The 20,860-nt window shown below is 33.8% G+C and overlaps 1 protein-coding gene, 1 long non-coding RNA gene and 1 pseudogene across 2 annotated transcripts; all 3 read right to left on the bottom strand.

The window, feature by feature from the left end:
• Positions 1-4,357: 4,357 nt before the first annotated feature.
• LOC110913783 (dehydration-responsive element-binding protein 1D) lies at positions 4,358-5,034 on the bottom strand. Its single transcript, XM_022158604.2, has one exon. It carries the CDS (start codon positions 4,978-4,980, stop codon positions 4,372-4,374), a length of 609 nt encoding a protein of 202 aa, XP_022014296.1. The 5' UTR covers positions 4,981-5,034; the 3' UTR covers positions 4,358-4,371.
• Positions 5,035-6,734: 1,700 nt separating this feature from the next.
• On the bottom strand, positions 6,735-7,756 carry LOC110903140. The gene is made up of 3 exons (XR_002571694.2): positions 7,603-7,756; positions 7,359-7,438; positions 6,735-7,125 (listed from the first exon to the last, which is right to left on the bottom strand). It is a non-coding gene; the product is annotated as an uncharacterized LOC110903140 (long non-coding RNA).
• A 5,662-nt stretch (positions 7,757-13,418) lies between these two features.
• On the bottom strand, positions 13,419-14,209 carry LOC110903147 (annotated as a pseudogene).
• Between the last annotated feature and the right edge of the window lie 6,651 nt (positions 14,210-20,860).

The following is a 20,860-nucleotide window of genomic DNA, read 5'->3' as shown; positions in this document are numbered from 1 at the left end:
GAACATTTTGGACATTTGTACTCTATAATATTATTTTATAATCCCACAACTTCCGTTGTGCTACATGTGAATATCTGTATCAATCATCATGCATAAACCCCAAGTTCGGGCCCACCTGGATATCAGGGTGTGGCACCACAGTTCTCAGATTACTATATTTTACACACTTTTGGGATGATACATGTGATTATACCAAAACACAGACACTACTACTTTTCGTACCTACTTGCACAATTCAACTTTATGATTGTTTGTTATCTTATGTGCTATTGTGTGCTTACTTGCTAAACACCTATATACCAACGTACATTCATTAACTCTATAGAAGCCGAAAGGGAGCATATGATAGGTCTATTAGTCTGACATCCCATTACTAATCATTGGCCATTTTAGGGGGACTTCCTTTGGGAATGATAGAAACTGATTTTAATACAAGTCAACAAAGGTTTCAGTGTAGAACTTATTTGCTTGTTTGAGTTGTACAATTGCTTTACGATACTTACTATACCATGAATTGTGATTTTACCCTATTTACTCACCAGGTCATCGTAGTTAGACATTTATTTTGCCCTATATGATTTTACCCTATGTATAACTTAATGTTAAAAAAGTTATAAAACATTACCATACTAAAAATTTATAACATGTTGGTACTTTAGTAAGTTGTACTCTAAGGTTAGGGAGTTTTTCAAAAAAAAAAAATTACTATACTTTTCACTTTTAATCCAAATGTTTTCATTTTTTACATTTTAACATCGTTGGTTTTATTTTTTTTTTTACTTTTAACACAAATTTTTCTATCTTTTGCAATTTAACCCAACATATTTTATTTTCAACTTTGATCCCCGTATTTTTCACCTTTTGCAAATTGTTCGTTTTACGTTTCGTTCTAATTTTGCGAGTGAACACGCCGCAACATGCGTGTGGGATTCAACATTTTTTCGTTTATTTTTCCCGTTTGACAGGACTGTTACAACGCGTCTATTTTTTCCTATTTGACAGGTTCGTCGCAATGCGCGTGCTGTTAGATCGACTTAGTTATTTTTTTCTATTTTTACATTTCAGTCTAATTTCTTCGCATCATCATGCCACAATGGGCATGTGTGATTCAACGATTTTACATATGCTTTTCGTTCAGTGTTGTTATTTTTTCCTTTTTGTTTATTTTGTTTTTATGAGCTTTTTTGTGTTGTTGGTCGCTGATAGTTGTGTAGCATTAGTATTACTTGGAACGGTTTATGCCCCCGCCGCAACGCGGGGGCACTTAATACTAGTTTATATTATTTATAAACTAAAGAGTTATATGTAATAAACTTTAAAGTGTTTTATTTTTTCTTTTAAATTAATATAAACAGAAAACACTAATTTAACTGTTTAAAAGTAATTTCGATAAAATTATACTTTGATTTTTATAAATCTATACTTATTTAATAAAAGTTATTTTAAACTTTTATATATTATGCCACTAAATAGTTATTCTAGCTTAATCCATTAAATTTATTTGATTAGTTAAAATTAGGTGAATTTTTAGTCTTATTTCTCTTCTTAAATTCTTAATACAATTAATCAATCAATTAATTAAACCTCTATAAATTCACAAACATATAAATCTAATTGACTAAAAAAATATTACCATTAATCGGGTCATTGGGCCATACCCGTGACAAAGGTAGCTCTCGACAGCTGTCACTTCTCGACCGTCTACGATGCCTACGAGTCTTGGATGGAGTCGCTTGGGTTTTGGTTATGTGTTGGATTACGGGAACACTTTGGTTTTGGGTTTGAACTGTGAAAATTGTGGCGGAAACGGGGATCATGGAGAATTTTGAGCCGAATTTGACATTTGCGAGTAAAACATGAAACCGGGTATCGATATTTGTGCGGAAAGTGAAGAAGTTATGATCGGATGGTACTCTACTTCACCCGTTTGTGGGTTCCTTTAGTACGGGTTCTTGGTGTCCGCTCGGCTTAGGTATTTAACCAGCCTCCCACTAACCACTGGACCATATGCCTTAATGTGTTAGTATTAGATACCTAATTCCCTAAATTAACAAACAGAAACCACACAGCTCCTTCATCTTTGCTTAAACACCTTGGCGCTCAAGTTGCTTTCAAAACACCCAACCGAGTTGGTGGATTCGTTCCGATCTTGCACGAATATTATGATTAGTTCAAGGGGCAATTATGATTTCCATTTAGCTACCATTAATAGAGAATACATAGAGTTTTTATAATGGATCACTATTCATGACCTTTATTCATTAATCTTTATACATTGATGATAAGTGATCAAAAAATGACGAAGAACACCAATACTAAAAATTCTATCTAGTGTGATCCATCAACACAAGGTACCGTAGCGGGAATCATGACTTCATCTCTATCCTCAAAAATAATCATCCCTACAAGTAAGTATCTCTAACTTGGTATCTATATTTATATTATGATTGAATAAACATGATTAAGTTAGACAATTTTAAACCATGTTTATAGATTTTAGGGTGAGAATCAAATAGGAAGTTTATTTTGGCTAGGAAGGATAGAAAGCAATAGGATTAGGACATGTGGCAAAATTTAAAATAAAGAGAATGGGTATTTTAGTCAATCTTATCCTTTTCTTCTTCCTTCTTCTTCCTAGTAACATCAAAACCCACCATTTTCAAAACCCACCATCTTCAACCATTTCTTCACTTTCTATCTCAATAATCACTACATTATAATGCGATTTTCGTCACCAATCAATGATTAAAACACCCGATCAACGTGTTCTTCAGCTTTTTTTTTTTTTTTTTTTTTTGAAGAAAACACAGTTTAATTTCATAGAAAATCTCGTTTTTTCCGATGATTTTGAAGATAATCACTTGAACCGTTTGATTCGATCGCTCATAAGTGTTTCAATGATTCAAATTTCGTCAATCGTTGAAGAAATCAGCTTCGATCTATGTAAGAAATTCTTTAATTTCATTTTTACGATTTGGGTTTTTGATTTAGTCATTGCGTTTTACAATCTTGGCAGGGGTCCGGGGGCAGCGCCCCTGGCAGGGTCCCAGGGGCGGCAGCCCCTGGCTGGGGTTGAGCTTGGCATTTTTTTTTTCGATTAAATCGCTTTAATAAAAATGCATCAGAAAATTTAATTTTTCAGAAATTGGCTCATTTCGAAGACAGTAATTCGTAGACAATTCAGACAATTCAGATAATTTTCCATAAATTGGTCAATTGTGTTTTAGAAATAAGAGAGTTTTATGTGTTTTCTGGCCATTGCGTTTTAGAAAAAACACATTTTTAACTGTTTTTAGTCATTGCGTTTTAGGTAAAACACATTTTTAAAGTGTTTTTAGTCATTCCGTTTTAGGTAAAACACAATTTTAGGTGTTTTCAGTCCATTGCGTTTTAGAGAGAACACTTTCTTTTGTTTTTTTAGGCCATTGCGTTTTAGAAATAAGACATTTTTAAGTGTTTTCTGGTCTTTGTGTTTTATAAATAAGACATTTCTTTGTGTTTTTGGTGCATTATGTTTTAGGTAAAACACATTTTTATGTGTTTTCAGTTCATTGCGTTTTAGAAAACAAATATTTTAAGTGTTTTCTGGCAATTGTGTTTTAGAAATAAGACATTTCTTTGTGTTTTTGGTGCTTTGTGTTTTAGGTAAAATACATTTTTATATATTTTCAGTCCATTGCGTTTTAGAAAGTACACTTTCTTTTGTGTTTTTAGGATATTGCGTTTTAGAAATAAGACATTTCTTTGTGTTTTCTGGCCATTGCGTTTTACAAATAAGACATTTCTTTGTGTTTTTGGTGCATTGCGTTTTAGAAAAATGTCATTTTTTAGGTTTCTTTTCATTGCGTTTTACGCAACTGGGTTTTTTTGATTGCGTTTTATGCAACTGAGTTTTAGAAAAAAAATTTCGAAAATATAGCAATAGTATAGTTGTTTTAAAGATAAAAAAAACGTTCGGTTTTTTGGTGCAATTTTTATAGAAAAATAATGTCATATGAAAGAGTTATTAACGTTTAAAAAATGAGAGGTAATTGGAGGAGAGAGAAACTATTGACTTGTATTGACTAGAATGCCCTAAACAAACTCACAGGCTTCTTTTCTTCCCTTCAATTTCACTGATTTAATCTTAGCCCTTGATTAACTAAATGGATGATTAAGATTACTTCCTAGCCTTCTTAGCCAAATAAACTTTCTATTATATCCTAACCCTATAGATATAATCAACATTGATCACCAATGGTTAAAAATTTTGATGTTAAATAGAATATATTGTTTATATTTGAATTGACTTTAATACATCATATACATAGGCTTGTATACAAAAAGTTTTAAGCCAGCCATCCCCATAAAAATCTATCTTACTAATAGAAACTACATAAAACTCCATAAAGACATGTCAACATAAAAATCTTCATCATTTCGAAAGTTAGCATACCCCACCATCTGAGGTGGCGGTACCATGAGTCCCTCAGCCATGCTAGCAATATATCCAGGCATTCCAAACATCTCCTCCTCATCTGTGTAGACCACTACTTCCGGCAATTCATTCGTTCCCACCACCGCATCCTCCGTATGTCTAAACAACTCCATCGCGTCTTCCGTCTGCCTAAACGCCTCTGCAGCGTCAGCCGCTGCCTTTTGTATATCCTTCACATTGTTAGACTCCGGTACAGGCAGCCGCCAAACTGAGTCAGCAAAATTTAAACAAGCCGACTGCCCCCTCATGGCCAAAACCGCCACATCGTGTGCCCGGGCTGCCATTTCTGCGGTCGGATATGTCCCCAGCCACACTCTTGATTGATTATTTGGTTCTCTCACTTCACACACCCACTTGCCGGAATTTCTTCTCCTCACTCCTCGGTAAACCGGGTGTCGAGTCTCCTTGAATTTCTTCCTTCCGGCTCTCTTCTTCGGGGTTCGCGAAGCCAGTATTAGTTCTCCGGTGCTGCTGCTACATTCAGAAGCTGAAGAGATGTCCATAATCTGATTACTTTGTTTTCAGTTGGTAGTTACAGTTTGCTAGTTGTGAGTGAATTGTTTTGGTTTAGTTTTAAGTGTGAAATATCTAAACGATGAAGTATATATAGGTTTTTGTATGCGTGTGTAAGAGTGTGTGTGGTGGGGTTGTCGGATACAGCCTGGGGGAGTGTGGATTATTGGATTAAGTTACTAAGGTTGGTAAGTAGAAGGAGAGAATGACAAAGTGGATAACCAAGTGGTTGCTGTTTGGCTTTATGTGTTTTAACTCTTTCTCAACACTATCGTTTTTAACTAGTGCTGATGCATCAAGCATCATCATCAAAACTCAAAAGTACAGCTTCCTAGCCCATTTTTTTCTTTTCTATTATGATAAGTTTTTTTTTTTCATTAACGAATTCTCGGTTATGACTTTATGACTTGGTGACTTTTTAAACAGTACGAGCTGCAAGTTATACTAGTCAAGGTTTCATGATTACATTATCATTTGTGAATCGTTTACCTGTAAGTGTTCAATACCCTTACGAAAAAATTGATCACATTCGAGCGTTTCCGCGGTCGAATCCCCTTTGAATTTGACAAATGCATTGCTTGTGAAGTATGTGTTCGTGTATGTCCTATAGATCTACCCGTTGTTGATTGGAAATTGGAAACTAATATTAGAAAGAAACGATTGCTTAGTTACACTATTGATTTCTGAACATATATATTTTGTTGTAATTTAGTTGAGATTATTTATCAATGACCGAAGAATATGAACTTTCTACTTATTATCGTCACGAATTGAATTATAATCAAATTGCTTTAGGTTGGTTACCAATGTCAATCATTGAAGATTACACAATTGGAACACTTTTAAATTTGCCTTAAATAAAAACTTAAGAATTCATTTTGATCTATAAGAATGAAGGTTTTTGTTTGATGAATAACTACAATTATATTCACTAGTGGGAAAGCTCGTGCGTTGCGGCGGGTATTCCGACTGATATCAGATTCATTTATAATATGTATTATAAATGTTGACTTTTGAGTATGTAGTTTGTTAGTTACAAAACCCAACATGTCGCTCTTATCATACAAAACAAAACATGTGAGTTATTATAAATTAACTTGAAATGCATAACAATGGTTGGATGAAAGAACAAATATAACATATCACCTAGGACAGAATAAAATTAACTAGAAATCAGTATCATAAACGAAACCTAAAGTTAAGGTGTAACCATCATTGGCCTGTAGTTTGCATGGTTTGTTTCACCTGGTTTATCTTTTAAAGTTTTCAACTCCACGAGGAGTTTGGTTTGGATCACGTGTTATATAAATAAATGTTTGAAATATTATTAATTTTATACATTTATCTGATAATCATAAAATATTGATGAGTAGTACTTATGAAAAATTTTGTACATTTATCTTAATTATAGGTTACAACGATGCCTAAGTCACTAAAATGCCCCTAAAGTGTCTTAAATTTTTGGGAAATGCGCAAGTTTACCCCCTCTAAAATAGTTTGGCTCTCTTGTACATGTTGCTTCAAAATGTGTACACAACGTAAAACTAATAAAAGGGTAAAAATCCTAATTCTCTTAATAAGGTAGTATAGATTATTTATATTTATACATACTATTAAATATTGAAAATCCCAAAGGTTGCATGTCTAACCTTTAATTTAATCAATTAATGCCTTTAATTATTATAAAATTTTTATTTAATTCCTTAATTTAATTCAATTAATGGAAGACATAAGTGGACATGAATTCTATGGATGAAATGTCTAGATTGCCCTCAAAGTGTCTTAAAACTTTGGACAATGTCCAAGTTTCCCCCCTCTAAAATGGCTTGCTTCATTTGTACATGATTCTTCAAGATTTGTATCACGTCCACATAACTTGGTCAAAACTTGTTGCAAAAGGCTTCAACAATCTCACGAAGTCACATCCATTTACATGGTCAAAAGACCCATTTACCCCTGGATAATTTAGCTACTTGACCCGTGATCGACTGACCCATACCCGTGAACTATAAACGAATAACCATTTGAACCATGACCCGATAACGTGCCGACCCGTGACCTGCAAACAAAACCCGATTAACCCAACAGCCTGAGCATCATTATATATCTCCAATATAGTCTTGCATTTGTACAAACTGTAACAACATAAACAAATAATATTAGACCATCTAGTTTAGAGAGGAACATATATAATTGTAACCCTACTTACCAATAGGAATGACTTCACATAGAATGTAAATTGTACCCTTACTAAACAAAACATAAACTTGTAGAATTAACGTATAAGCACTTAAGCAATTGATATAACAAAACAATGCCAAATAATAAATAGTCAAGACATGCTAAATCGATCTTGGTAAAGACCTACCTTATGTTTTACGGGCATTAGCTTGGCTTCAATTGGTGATTGGTGGTCTTTGACGTCTTCATAATCTTCTGGTCTTCGTTCTACTTGAATAACAAAACTTCATAGATAAGTAGATGGTGAAACAAATATTTTTCCATAAATCAAACATTCAAACAAATGCAACTGATGGGTTTACACAAAAATGTAATAAGAAAATTAAAATTAAAAGACTTTTGAAGTAAAACTAAACAAAAGAGAAATGCACTTGGTGAATGAGTTGAAGGTTTAAGCATTCCATCAAGCACTTGGTATGCATTTTACACCCACATCTAAATCAATAGTGAGTAGAAAAGAAAAACAAGGACAATTAACATCAACACACATCATTGAACAACAAACAAAATGAAAACCAAATTACAGGGGGAACAAAAAGAGAACCTGATATGTGGACCGATTTATGGGTGTTTGATTTCCATTGTGCAGATGTTAAAAGGGGTGAGTGGAAACTGAGGGGAAACTTAAAAGACAAAGTAAAAGAATGAAAGAATTGAATTGAATCGTAATGAATTGATTAATTTGTAACTGGTAATTGCTTCAAGATTTCTATTGAGGGGTTGTGTACGATGACATAAAATTTTTAATTGATGAAGGATTACAATGATGCCATTCCATTTTTAATTGATGAAGAGTTATAAAGGTGCCGGAATCCCTAAAAGGCCCTAAAGTGTCTTAAATTTTTGGACAATGCGCAAGTTTACCCCCTCTAAAATAGCTTGGCTCTTTTGTACATGTTGCTTCAAAATGTGTAAAAATCCCAAAGGTTGCATGTCTAACCTTTAATTTAATCAATTAATTCCTTTAATTATTATAAAACTTTTATTTAATTCCTTAATTTAGTTTCTTAATTTAATTCAATTAATGGAAGACATAAGTGGGCATGAATTCCATGGATGAAATGTGTAGATTGCCCTCAAAGTGTCTTAAAACTTTGGACAATGTCCAAGTTTCCCCCCTCTAAGATGGCTTGCTTAATTTGTACACGGTGCTTCAAAATTTGTACCTATGGCAAAATTACAAAAATGGTAGAAAACTCAGTTCTCTTAATATAGTATTATAGATAAGTATATTGATTAGGAGCGAGAATTTTATTTGAATTTACATTTATATTTATATTTATATTTATATTTATATATATATTTATATTTATATTTATATTTATATTTATATTTATATTTATATTTATATTTATATTTATATTTATATTTATATTTATATTTATATTTATATTTATATTTATATTTATATTTATATTTATATTTATATTTATATTTATATTTATATTTATATTTATATTTATATTTATATTTATATTTATATTTATATTTATATTTATATTTATATTTATATTTATATTTATATTTATATTTATATTTATATTCATATTAATATTCATATTCATATTCATATGAAATAGATTTATTTTCTATAGTCCATATTCTTCATGATTTGAAAATATATAGACTTAAATTACACTTTCGAGAGATTAGGCTAATAATTCAATCCATATCCATGAAAATGGAATTTTTCAAATTGAATAATCAAGAACTATTATAAAAAGGTACAGTTACTTCTTTTTTCCTGACCGGGTCAATAACGTTATGCAAGATATTGATTTATTTACCTCTTATTTTATATATAATGGAATTACCTCGACTAATACATAATATTCTTTTAGTCCTTTTATTTTGCCTTCTCATCGGGATTAGTTTTTGTTTGTATATGGTTATTCTATATTATTGAACTCCCATTTTGTTGCTGCCGCGCAGCTCCTTATTTACGTAAGAGTCATAAATATTTTAATTATTTTTGTTGTGATGTCACAAGTGGTTTAGAAAATTCCAATGATTTCTATCTTTGGACCATGGGAGATGGTGAGTTCCGTGGTTTATATAAAGTTTCAAACAATATCAAAGTTCAGGTTGCATTAATTTGGTTTATGGGGCGTATAATGTATGAATTTTGAGTGTTTTGACGACGGTTTTAAGTTTTAGGATAGTGTTTTCCGAAAACAAGTTAATTTTTTAAAAGAAAAATATATAAAAGAAGGTATGTTTAGTTAAGGAAGCCTATTAGTCAAACACAATAATTCATATCATTAACCCTAATGCTTCTGTTTTAGGTGAGTGAAGTTGAACCTTATTATGTGTGTGTGTGTGTGTATATATATATATATACACACACACTACCATTTGTTGAGAGATGCTAATATAGCTATTCATTGAAGATGTAGGATCGGATTGTGACCCAACCGAGTCGTTCAGAAGAGATTTTGTCAGTTTCAGATGCGGAAAATAAGATACTGACGATGAAATAGCTTGTTTATCACTTTAAACCTCTTGTGTATTGATTTAACAATGTATACAAGCACAAGGAATACTGGCAGCACCTCGGTATCACTCTGAAAATTCTGTTACAAATGAAATGCATGAACCACCTATATATACTAACCTAGTTTCGCTTGAATACCCATATGACAATATCAAGCGAAACCTACAAATTCTTTTTCAAGCGAAACCTTCATGCATAGTTTCAAGCGAAACCTCCATACAAATCAATGTTACTTTGTCTTCATGTGTGATGATGTCATTGGTGATGTCATCAATATGATGTCATCATCATATTTGATGACATCATGTTTGATCGATTCGGTAACGAACCCGAGACTCGACATAAGACGAAGACGACAGATGAATGCACTAACAGAAGAAATTGTGCATATTATACAATTAGCTAGTTGATACAATAATATCTATATTTATATGATTAAAACAAAAGTAGGAAAATATGAGCCCTTATTTACTTTTTGGTTTCATATTCCTATGTTATATTATCCCATTAGAACCCATGTTAAGTTTACCAAGAGTATACATTTGTCTATCCTATTTTTTTGTTACCCTTTGTAGTATCATTCAATAAATATGAAAAGAAGTGACTGTAAGAAGAAAAAAAATATGATATAAAAGAAAAAAAAAGTTGAAAAAAGGTTGTGAAAAGAAAAAAAAACGAGGGTATAAAATGAATAAGTGTGGGGGATCAAAGATCCCCATGCAATGAAATGATCAAAAAAAAAGTTGAAGTATTTACCAAAGTTAAAGAGCAGTGAATGTAGAAAGTTGAATTGTAGTATTACTTAACCCTTTGTTACCCAATATCGTTTGTTCATTTATTACCTTTTAACCTTTAAGACAAAAACTCATACAAAGTACTTATGGTTTGTGACTTGATGCGAGCGTGCGTATGATTTTTGTTATATATTTAAGTACTTTTTACTCTTTTATCAAGTTTTAAATTTATAAAACACGATATAGCACTATCACTCTATACAACACGCTAGGGCAAGTGCACCCATCGTTGACGTAGTATAGTGATGGTAAGATACCGAGATCGTCCAAGGACACAAAAGCTTTTAATAACGATTTATCATCAACGTCTAATCGGCCCAAATTTTCAGAAAAGGTTTTTAAACAAGTTAAAATAAAGAAAGAAACTAAAGTAATAAAAGAAACAAACAAATAAGAAATGAATCACTTAGTTCTGATTCATCTTTTATGTATCCTTTGATGATTTCCGCACTTTGGGTTTTTTAAGAGATTATCGTAGTTAATTATTGTGACATGTCCCTGTTCTGGAGGCGACGCTACCCTCAGCCATATTGGTCTGAGTCAGCAAAGATACAGTCCCGTAAGGCCGGCGTCACACCTAACCGATAACGGAAACATCAGAGTGAGACGAAGATAGATTGCTCATTGCATACAACACTAAAAGTGACAATAGAATTAACATAACCTATTTTCATTTCATTAATTCAAAAAATCGGGTTACAATACATGCATTTCAAATACAACAAGTTTCAAATATAGCAAAACAAAGTACAATAAAGCATATTACAAAATTGATGCAACAAGTTTAAATCTACGATTTCTAAATGTGTATCTAAGGCCTCGTCACTATGCCCAGTTAATCATCAGCATCATCTTGCAACATGTTATAAAGTATAGATCAACACATAAGGCATTGGCGTGCATACAAGTTTTCAGTACATAACATAGTTAAGTAAGTTTAAATGAATCCTCATGGCAAGCTAGTTAACAAGATAAACAATAAACTCGCATGTGAACAAACTAGTCAACCCAAAGTTTAACGCAAAGAGACTTAACATGACCCAACGTTCATAGGCGGTGTGTTACTCCTATAGCGCTATATATGTCAAGGGTAGGCTCGTACGAAGTTAATGACAAGTTCAACACAAAACGTACAAACCCAGATTAAAGCATCAAGCATAACGTACGCGTGCATGTATTAGGATTGTTTTTGCAATATGAATAAATGTTTAACTGTAAGTTGATAGGATAATATATTGCACCCTCCCGAGCACGTTTTACGAGACTAAAACCTATAAAAACAAAAATAAATAATATCTAGCAACTATTTACAAAAATAAAAATAGGAAGTATAGCTATTGCTCAGGGATCAAATCACGGTGTTTCGGGCTAGATTTCACTTATCAACACTGATCTACTATCGAGTGATCCGAATTTTGTCACCTAAACTCATCTCCCTAGACCTTTTTCATGTGACTGTCTACAACTAATTTTATCATATTTTGATATTTTAAAATGAACACCCAAACAAATACTAATCAAATCCTGGAATTATAATTAGCACACTCTATCATGAAGTGAGACTAGTGTTGTCGTCCCCAACCAGCTCCTCCTGCTGCAAGGAACAATGAAAGAACCATTACTACAACTAACACCACAACTACTGCCTCGAGTGGAAGTGCTCTCAACTCAGCTATGGTGGTGCAACCGGATGATTCTTTTGACTGGAGCACGAAGATTCAACAGCTTAATCTTCCGGCTCCTGTGAATAATACCTTCAATTCAGACACCTCTCGACAACATAGAATTCATGACTCAGGTTCTTTCAGCTGTTGTTCATGGACTCACTACAGAAGAGGTAAATTCTTATTTATGTACTCCGGAATGTAGAGGTAGGGTAGCAGCCTATCATTTACACAACTCAGAATTGACCTCAGATCATCAAGACATAAAAAGGCATAACTCCTATCTAACCAAAAATGAAAGATTATACAAAGAAAAGATTGAGGCTCAACGTAAAGATATTTCTAAGCTTAAAGAAGATCCAAGTATCAAAAATTGACACCATAGGGATACCAAAGAAACTATAGTTGCTTTGACCAAGGAACTAGAAGAAATCAAACAAAAATATCAAATTAATGAAGTGGATATTAAGAAATACGAAACTTTCAGCAAATTGGTCAATGATTTATGTGACATCCAATTAGAGTACAAAGAAAAGAAAGGGTGTGGTTTAGGTTACAATAAAGTGCCTCCTCCATTCAATCACAACTACACCTATTTGCATTTCACTGTGAAGGAATTTGTAAACGTTAATACTATGACTTACGATCCAAAAACTGATAAGTCATCGATCAACAGTAAACCTGTTGAAAGACTAACAAATCAGCCAATCACGTTTGTTTCTCAATGTGTGAATGATACTAATGCTTGGTCTTCCCTTGCGGATGAAGTAACTGGTGAAGATGTAATTAGGGATGAACAAGCATCAAAATCTGATTCTTCTAATAATTTAATAAATGAACTTAATCCAGACTATAGTTTGATGCATGACATTTTTAGTTCGTTTTTTGGTTCTGTGTCGTCTTTTGGGCCTGGTGTTTTGGGCAAAACAGTTAATGCTTGTGATGATCATTTAGATACTATGCATGATCATCTTTTGAGCCTGGTGTTTTGGCCTCCTCTATTGCAACTACATACATCGTGATACATACATAAGTGGATCCCAACCCATATTCATGGTGAATATGAAATAATAACTCTGATTTAACATAATCCATTAAAGGCATTAAAGGAATTGATCACCAATCGTTCACAATTCAAATATTAAATAGAATATATTGTTTGTATTTGAATTTACTTTAATACATGATATACATACTTTATTGGCTTGTATACAAAAAGGTCCAAGCCAGCCATCATCTATCTTACTAAAAGAAACTACATAAAACTCCATAAATACATGTCAACACAAAAATCTTCATAATCCACAAAGTCTGCATACCCCACCATCTGAGGTGGCGGTACCATTAGTCCCTCAGCCAGGCATTCCAAACATCTCCTCCTCATCGACGTAGACCACTACTTCCGGCAATTCATTTGTTCCCACCACCGCATCCTCTGTCTGTCTAAACAACTCCATGGCGTCTTCCGTCTGCCTAAACGCCTCTGCAGCCTCAGCCGCTACCTTTTGTATATCCTTTACATTGTTAGACTCCGGTACAGGCAGCCGCCAAACTGAGTCAGCAAAATTTAAACAAGCCGACCGCCCCCTCATGGCCAAAACCGCTACATCATGTGCTCGGGCTGCCATTTCTGCTTTCGTATATGTCCCCAGCCACACTCTTGATTGATTATTTGGTTCTCTCACTTCACACACCCACTGGCCGGGATTTCTTCTCCTCACTCCTCGGTAAACCGGGTGTCGAGTCTCCTTGAACTTCTTCCTTCCGGCTCTCTTCTTCGGGATTTGCGAAGCGAGCATTAGTTCTCCGGTGCTGCTGCTACATTCGAAAGCTGAAGAGGTGTCCATAATCTGATTACTAATTTGTTTTCAGTTGGTAGTTACAGTTTGCTAGTTGTGAGTGAATTGTTTTGGTTTAGTTTTAAGTGTGAAATATCTAAATGATGAAGTATATATAGTTTTTTGTATGCATGTGCGGACAGAAGTAAGATTGTTTGTGGTGGGGTTGTCTGATACAGCCTGGGGGACTGTGGATTATTGGATTAAGTTAATAAGGATGGTAAGTAGAAGGAGAGAATAAGTGGATAACCAAGTGGTTGCTGTTTGGCTTTATGTGTTAAAAAAAGATAGATAAATAAATAATAAGGATGGTAAGTAGAAAGAGATAAAGATAAGTGGTTCACGTGTAGCACCCGTTGTGCATGAATGCATGGTATTTATTAGGGGGCGGGGTGTCTCGTGATAGCCCATCCATCATGTGTGGAAGAGAAGGGAACACCGCCGTCACCCATATGTTTGACGTGTGAACTTTAAAACCCATGAAGTTTTTAACGCGTTTTACTCGTTTATGTGGTGAGTTGTTTTTAATGATAGATGTTTGTGTGGTGAGTGATGGACATTTCCACTAAAATCCATCCATCACTAGTGATGGAATAATGCTCGATGACATGACGGAAATCGATTGATGTTGTGACTGATGATTGAGTGATGAGTGATGTGCGCCCCTACCCCTTAATTTTTAAACTTTTTCTCCAGGAAACACTATGGTTTTTAACAAGTACTGATGCAATTACAAGCCAGTTAAACTTTATAGTTAATCTTATCTGTTATATGTTTTTTTCACCTCAATTTTTTCCAACCAACTGTAACATAGCATGTTTCACACTCACAACACTTTTTATATAACTTTTAAAATACGTTTTTTTATAAACTTCTTCGAACATATCGTAACGATGTGGTCATTTTTATTTATGTTTTAATATAAGTTTTATTTAAAACTAAGTGTCGTGATAACGTACAAATAATCGAAACTCAAAAGTACATCTTCCTAGCCCTACGAGAATTCTCCGTTATGACTTGGTGACTTTTAAAATGGTACGAGCTGCAAGGTATATTGGTCAAGGTTTCATAATTACCTTATCATACGAGAATCGTTTACTTGTAACTATTCAATACCCCTACGAAATTTGATCACATCCGAGCGTTTCCGTGGTCGAATCCACTTTCAATTTGACAAATGCATTTTTTTGTGAAGTATGTGTTCGTGTATGTCCTATAGATCAACCCGTCGTTGTTTGTAAATTGGAAACTAATATTAGAAAGAAACGATTGCTTAATTACAGTATTGATTTCGAAATATGTATATCTTGTGGTAATTGCGTTGAGATTGTTTATCAATGACCGAAGAATGTGAAGCTTCTAGTTATGATTGTCAGAAACTGAATTGTAATAAAATTGCTTGGGGTCGGTTATCAATGTCAATAATTTACTGATTACACAATTGGAACAATTTTAAATTTGTCTGAAATAAAAACTTAAGAACATTTTGATCTAAAAGAATTTATGTTTTTGTTTGGTGAATAACTACAATTATATTCATAATTATATTAATTAGGAAGCGAGTATTTTGTTTGAATTTATATTCATATGAAAAATAGATTTATTTTCTATAGCCCATATTGAGGATTTGAAAATATATAGACTCAAATTACGCTTTCGAGAGATTAGACCAATAATTCAATCCATATCTATCAAAATGGAATTTTTCAAATTGAGCAATTAGAAACTATTACAAAAAAAGGTAGAGTTACTTCTTTTTTCGTCACCGAGTCAATAAAGTTATGTAAGATTTTTTAGTCCTTCTTGGATTGAGTCTTATATTAAGGGGTCTAGGAGTAGTATTACTTGCCAGTCCTATTTATTCTGCCTTTTCATTGGGATTGGTTTTTGTTTGTATATCGTTATTCGATATTCTATCGAACTCCCATTTTGTAGCTGCCGCGCAGCTCCTTATTTACGTAGGAGTCATAAATGTTTTAATCATTTTTGTTGTGATATTCATAAATGGTTGAGAATATTCCAAAGATTTCCATCTTTGGACCATGGGAAATGGAGTAACTTCAGGGGTTTATGTAAAGTTTCAAACAATATCAAAGTTCATGTCGCATCAATTTGGTTTATGGGGCGTATAATATATGCATCTTGACTGTTTTAACGAGGGTTGTAGGATTTAGGATAGAGTTTTCTGAAAACAAGTCAATTTAAAATATATATATATATATATATATATATATATAGAAGAATGCATGTTTAGTTAAGGAAGCCTATTAGTCAAACACATTAGTTTATATAGTTAAACCTAATTATTTCGTTTTAGGTGAGTGAATTTGAGTCTTATTATATATATACTATATATAATATTATATTGCCAGGGTAACTTAGGTCATTTTACACATTTTAAACATTACAAGTCTCTACAGCTTTTTGTACAAACATCAAATGCACAAAACAAAGAAACAAAGAAATAAAAAACACGGATACAGATTAGGGTTTTAAATATCTACCTTCGTTTCTCTCTCTCTTTCTCTCTCTTGCATCGATACAAAAACATGAAGTTATCTTCACCAAATCTGGTTGAGATTTTGCTATCTTCGGCTGCAATTGATGGTGGTTGTCTGGTTAAGTTGGCATTCCGACCACTGACAACCCTAAGGTAAGATTTGTTTTTTATTGTGGTTATTTCCGTTGAAGTTTTGATTCTGGTTATTTCCTTTGAAGATACGCAACTGAGACTTTTAGATCTGTGGCCCCCAAACCCTAATACAGTTAAGGTAAGATTTGTTGCTCATTGTGGTTATTTCCATTGAAAATTTGATTGTGGTTATTTCCTTTGAGCACATGTTCACCACAGACCGACGGAGAGTACAACGAAGAAGGGGTGCAACCGAGACTTTTAGATCTGTCGCCCCCAAACCCTAATACGGTCAAAATTTTAGATCTGGTATAAGGTAAGGTTTGTTGTTGATTGTAGTTATTTCCCTTTAAAATTTGATGATTTAACATGTGTTCACCACAGATCGACGGAGATGAGGTGTAAGGGAGAAGGGGTGCAACTGAGACTTTTAGGTCTGTGCACCCAAACCTTAATACCGTAAAACTTTTAGATCTGGTATAAGGCAAGATTTGTTGTTGATTGTGGTTACTTACTTTCAAAAATTGAAAATTTGTTGATCCGGTACAATTAATTAACCAGTTACTTTGTGTCACAGCCCCCGACCCGTACCATGAGGCAGAAAACAGTCGTACCAGTGTTTATTAATTTCGCTACGAAAAATCATAAGGACCGGGTGTCCTCCTACTTCGTCTTGCTGACTTGGCACTGCCTCCCCTCGCTTTGATGCGGATCCACCCACATGGAATGGTGTAATCGTGGGGTGGGATAAGACACACTATCGTCATATGGCGGTAGCGTTGAATAATCCATAATCGGGGGATCTGCTACAACTGGTCGGCCCGCATGCCAATCATCATGCATACGCCAGTTTCGTTCATTGATATACCGATTGTTCATATTATGTTCAAAGGCATAAGAATGGGTTCTGTTCCATTGTTCTTAGCGGTCATAGTTCTGTTTCATCAACTGTAGGATGAAAATATGTTTGACTTTCCCGTTGAAAGCCTTCTCAACATCAAATTCTCCTTTACCAGTGAAAAATTGATTTGAGATCTCAACTTTCCCAACTTTTGAATTCAGATTTTCCTTTGATAACGGAGGAAAATTTTCATCGTTCATCGCAGGAATGGAATCCACCATCTTTTTCTCAACCAAAGACTCCTCTGATTTTATGGAATCAGATTCATTGTCAGAATTACTCTCAGATTTAACCACCCATTTATGCTTCTTCAAATCACCTTTTCTTTTATAAAATTGTTTTGAACTTTCACCTTTTCCAGAACTTGAATTTTCAAACATTTTATCATTTTTCAAAGATAGTTCTGTTTTATCAACAAATTTTCTTCTTGAATCAAAGTTAGAAGAAACTCCTTGTTTTTTGTAGTTGGACTTGGGACAATTCCAAGCTATATGTCCAACTTGTTGGCATTTGAAACATGTTCTTCTATCAACTCTTTGAGCAAACTTTCTCACATTCTTCTTCACTTCAGCAAGAAACTCTTGATTTGACTGCTTCTAGAACGGCTTCTTCTGTTCATCCTCCGAACTTCCACCTGCAACAAATTTTGTTTTTGGTTTATAATTTTTCTCATTTTTATCATTTTCTGAAGTACTAAAACCAAGACCTTTCTTTTTGAAATTACTGTTATGATTCGATTTCTTTTGAAAACCATAACCACAACCGTAACCCATTTTCCTGTTATCTCTTTGTTGAGTTCTTGAAGAAGTGTATTTGTTAGGTTTTCCATCAAAATTTAAATCCTTTATTTCAGAAATATTAATTTCTATTAATTTGAAAACCTGTTTGATCTTTTTAGTTTTAACACTTCTTATTGGAAATTCCTCATCAGAATATAATTTGTCTGAATCATTCAATGTATAAGCTACATTGATTGATTCGTCATTCAAATTAGATTTTCATAACAAGAATTCTTTATTGTAAACCCTTTTAACCGGTGAACTCGGACTCTTCTCAGACGAACTAGAACTATCTGACTTAGACTCCGACTTTGACCCTCCAGACCTACAACAGTAGGATAAACTCTATCAATCAAATAATCACAAGTTGTATAACTCAACAACAAGCGTTTGATTCTTTCACTCTCAATCTTCTCAAGTTCTAAATCCTCCTTCAGCTTAGCACAATCTTCAATATACTCATTAATGACACTCTGCTTTGTCATTAATGTTGCGCTCATCTTTTCCATTGCTTTTTCAATTTCTGAATTCGTCTTTTTCAGACTATCAACTGTCCTGTTCAGCACATCGTACGATTCCTTCACACACTTCACATCAGACAATAAATCTTCTTTAATCTTCTCTAAGTCAGCAATTTTCTTGTCTTTCTCCTCACAAGCTTTACAAGATTCTGAACATTTAAAACATGGTTTTTCAACTTCAATCACTTTCTCGACTTCAACAATTTTTTCTATTTCGACAATCTTCTCTACTTCGACAACTTTTTCAATTTCAACTATTTTCTCTACCACTTTTTCCACTTCAACAATTTTTTCTATTGAATTTTCAGTCACTGCTTCAACTTTTGTTTCTTCAGCTTCTGTCTTTGCCTTTTCATCAGCGAGTAACTTTGCTGCTTCAAGCTCTCTCGTCAATCTATCAATCTTCTTTTGATTCAGCATCTCAACTTTATCTGCATAGAAAAAATTAAAACTATCAGGATCAATGCTTTTTCTACATTTGTTAAGATATTCTTCCTGATCATCAGTATCAACATCACTTCCTAGATCTGGAAAAATCGGGATTCTTTTCTGACTAGCTTCATCTTCCAAAACTCGGGCAACTAGAGCTGAACCAGGTATGTATTTGTCCCAACTAAAACCCTCTGCAACCTTTTCATCATCTTGATGAATGATTAAAGATTTCTTCTTTCCATTGTCAATGGCACTAGACGATGACGGTTGTTGCTCAATCTGATGAAAAATTGATTTCTGATAATAATTGTTCTTTTCTTGATTCCCGGCTGCTTCTTGATTTTTACACTCTCGTTTAAAATGACCTTTTCCTTTACATCAAAAACAAGTAACTTTTGATTTGTCAAAGCCTAAAGCCGAATTTGCCAGATCACGAAAACCATCTCTGCCAGTAATTTGTTGAAATTTTTCAGCTCTCCTACACGCACTAGCTAAAAACCACTTCACATCCATCAATTCAAGATTCTCAGCATCAATCTGGTCATAATCTTCTTTCGTAAGCATCGGATTACCAATTCTTCCTGCAACTAAACTTTCATACGACTCTAACATAGCGACAAGAGATGCCATGTGTTGCTTAGCCAATTCAGGAGACAGATTTTGACCATTTTCAATGTGCAAAGCCACATTGCATTGAAGATTTGTAGAATTTTGCTGTTGAGGACTTGATGTTGTACTATTTGGATCAAAACTTGAAAATGATGAAGAATATCCACCACTATGAGTTGTAGTGCTACTATTTGGACTAGACGAACCTTCAGCACTAAAAGCAGTACTAATCTTTGGACTCTGGCTAGGGGTATCCTCAAACTTGTTCCCTCGGTAGTACAAACTGACATCCTGTTTGGCGTTTGGATTTGTCATGATAGCAGTTTTCTGAATATCCAATTCCTGCTCTTCAATTTTCTGAATGAACTGTGCCAAATTCATACTTTCGGATTTCCTCATGAGTTTCACAATCATCAAATAAGTTCCCCATTTATTCTGAGGTAAAGCCTCAGCTAGTTTATCGACCCACTCATCATCCCCTTTCTTAATGTCCAATCTTCCCATTTCCAATGCCAGATGACAATATCTATCAATGGTCTGCTTTGTTGTTTCATGATCAAAAGCTGTAAACATATCAAACGATTTCTTCAATAATGCCTTCTTGTTTTTGATCATATCAGCACTTCCTCTGAATTTCTGAATCAATGCCTCCTAAATTGATCTAGCTGTACCATTATGTTGAAGCAAGATAAAGATATCTTCTTTTATCGCTTGCTGAAGAATACTAATCATTATTTTCTCACTAGTAAATTTTAACTTGTCACTCTCTGAATAGTTAACAATAGCTTTTTCAATCCCACGTTCATTCTTTGGTCTCTCGTAATCTTTCAACAAAGAACACCATGCATTAAATTTGTAAGCTTGCACCCAATTCTCGAATCGATTTTTCCAGCCTTGAAAATCTTCAATATACATGAGTTTTGGCGGTTTCTGATAAGTTCCTGTCTCATTCTCATTGTACACAG

Source organism: Helianthus annuus, chromosome 2 (assembly GCF_002127325.2).
Source record: "Helianthus annuus cultivar XRQ/B chromosome 2, HanXRQr2.0-SUNRISE, whole genome shotgun sequence".
Classification (NCBI taxonomy): domain Eukaryota; kingdom Viridiplantae; phylum Streptophyta; class Magnoliopsida; order Asterales; family Asteraceae; genus Helianthus; species Helianthus annuus.
This window is presented reverse-complemented; position numbering and strand designations above follow the sequence as displayed.

What these genes read in the sequence shown, in the direction of transcription:
- LOC110913783 (XM_022158604.2), bottom strand. Translation starts at nt 4,980, where the DNA reads ATGGACATCTCTTCAGCTTCTGAATGTAGCAGCAGCACCGGAGAACTA.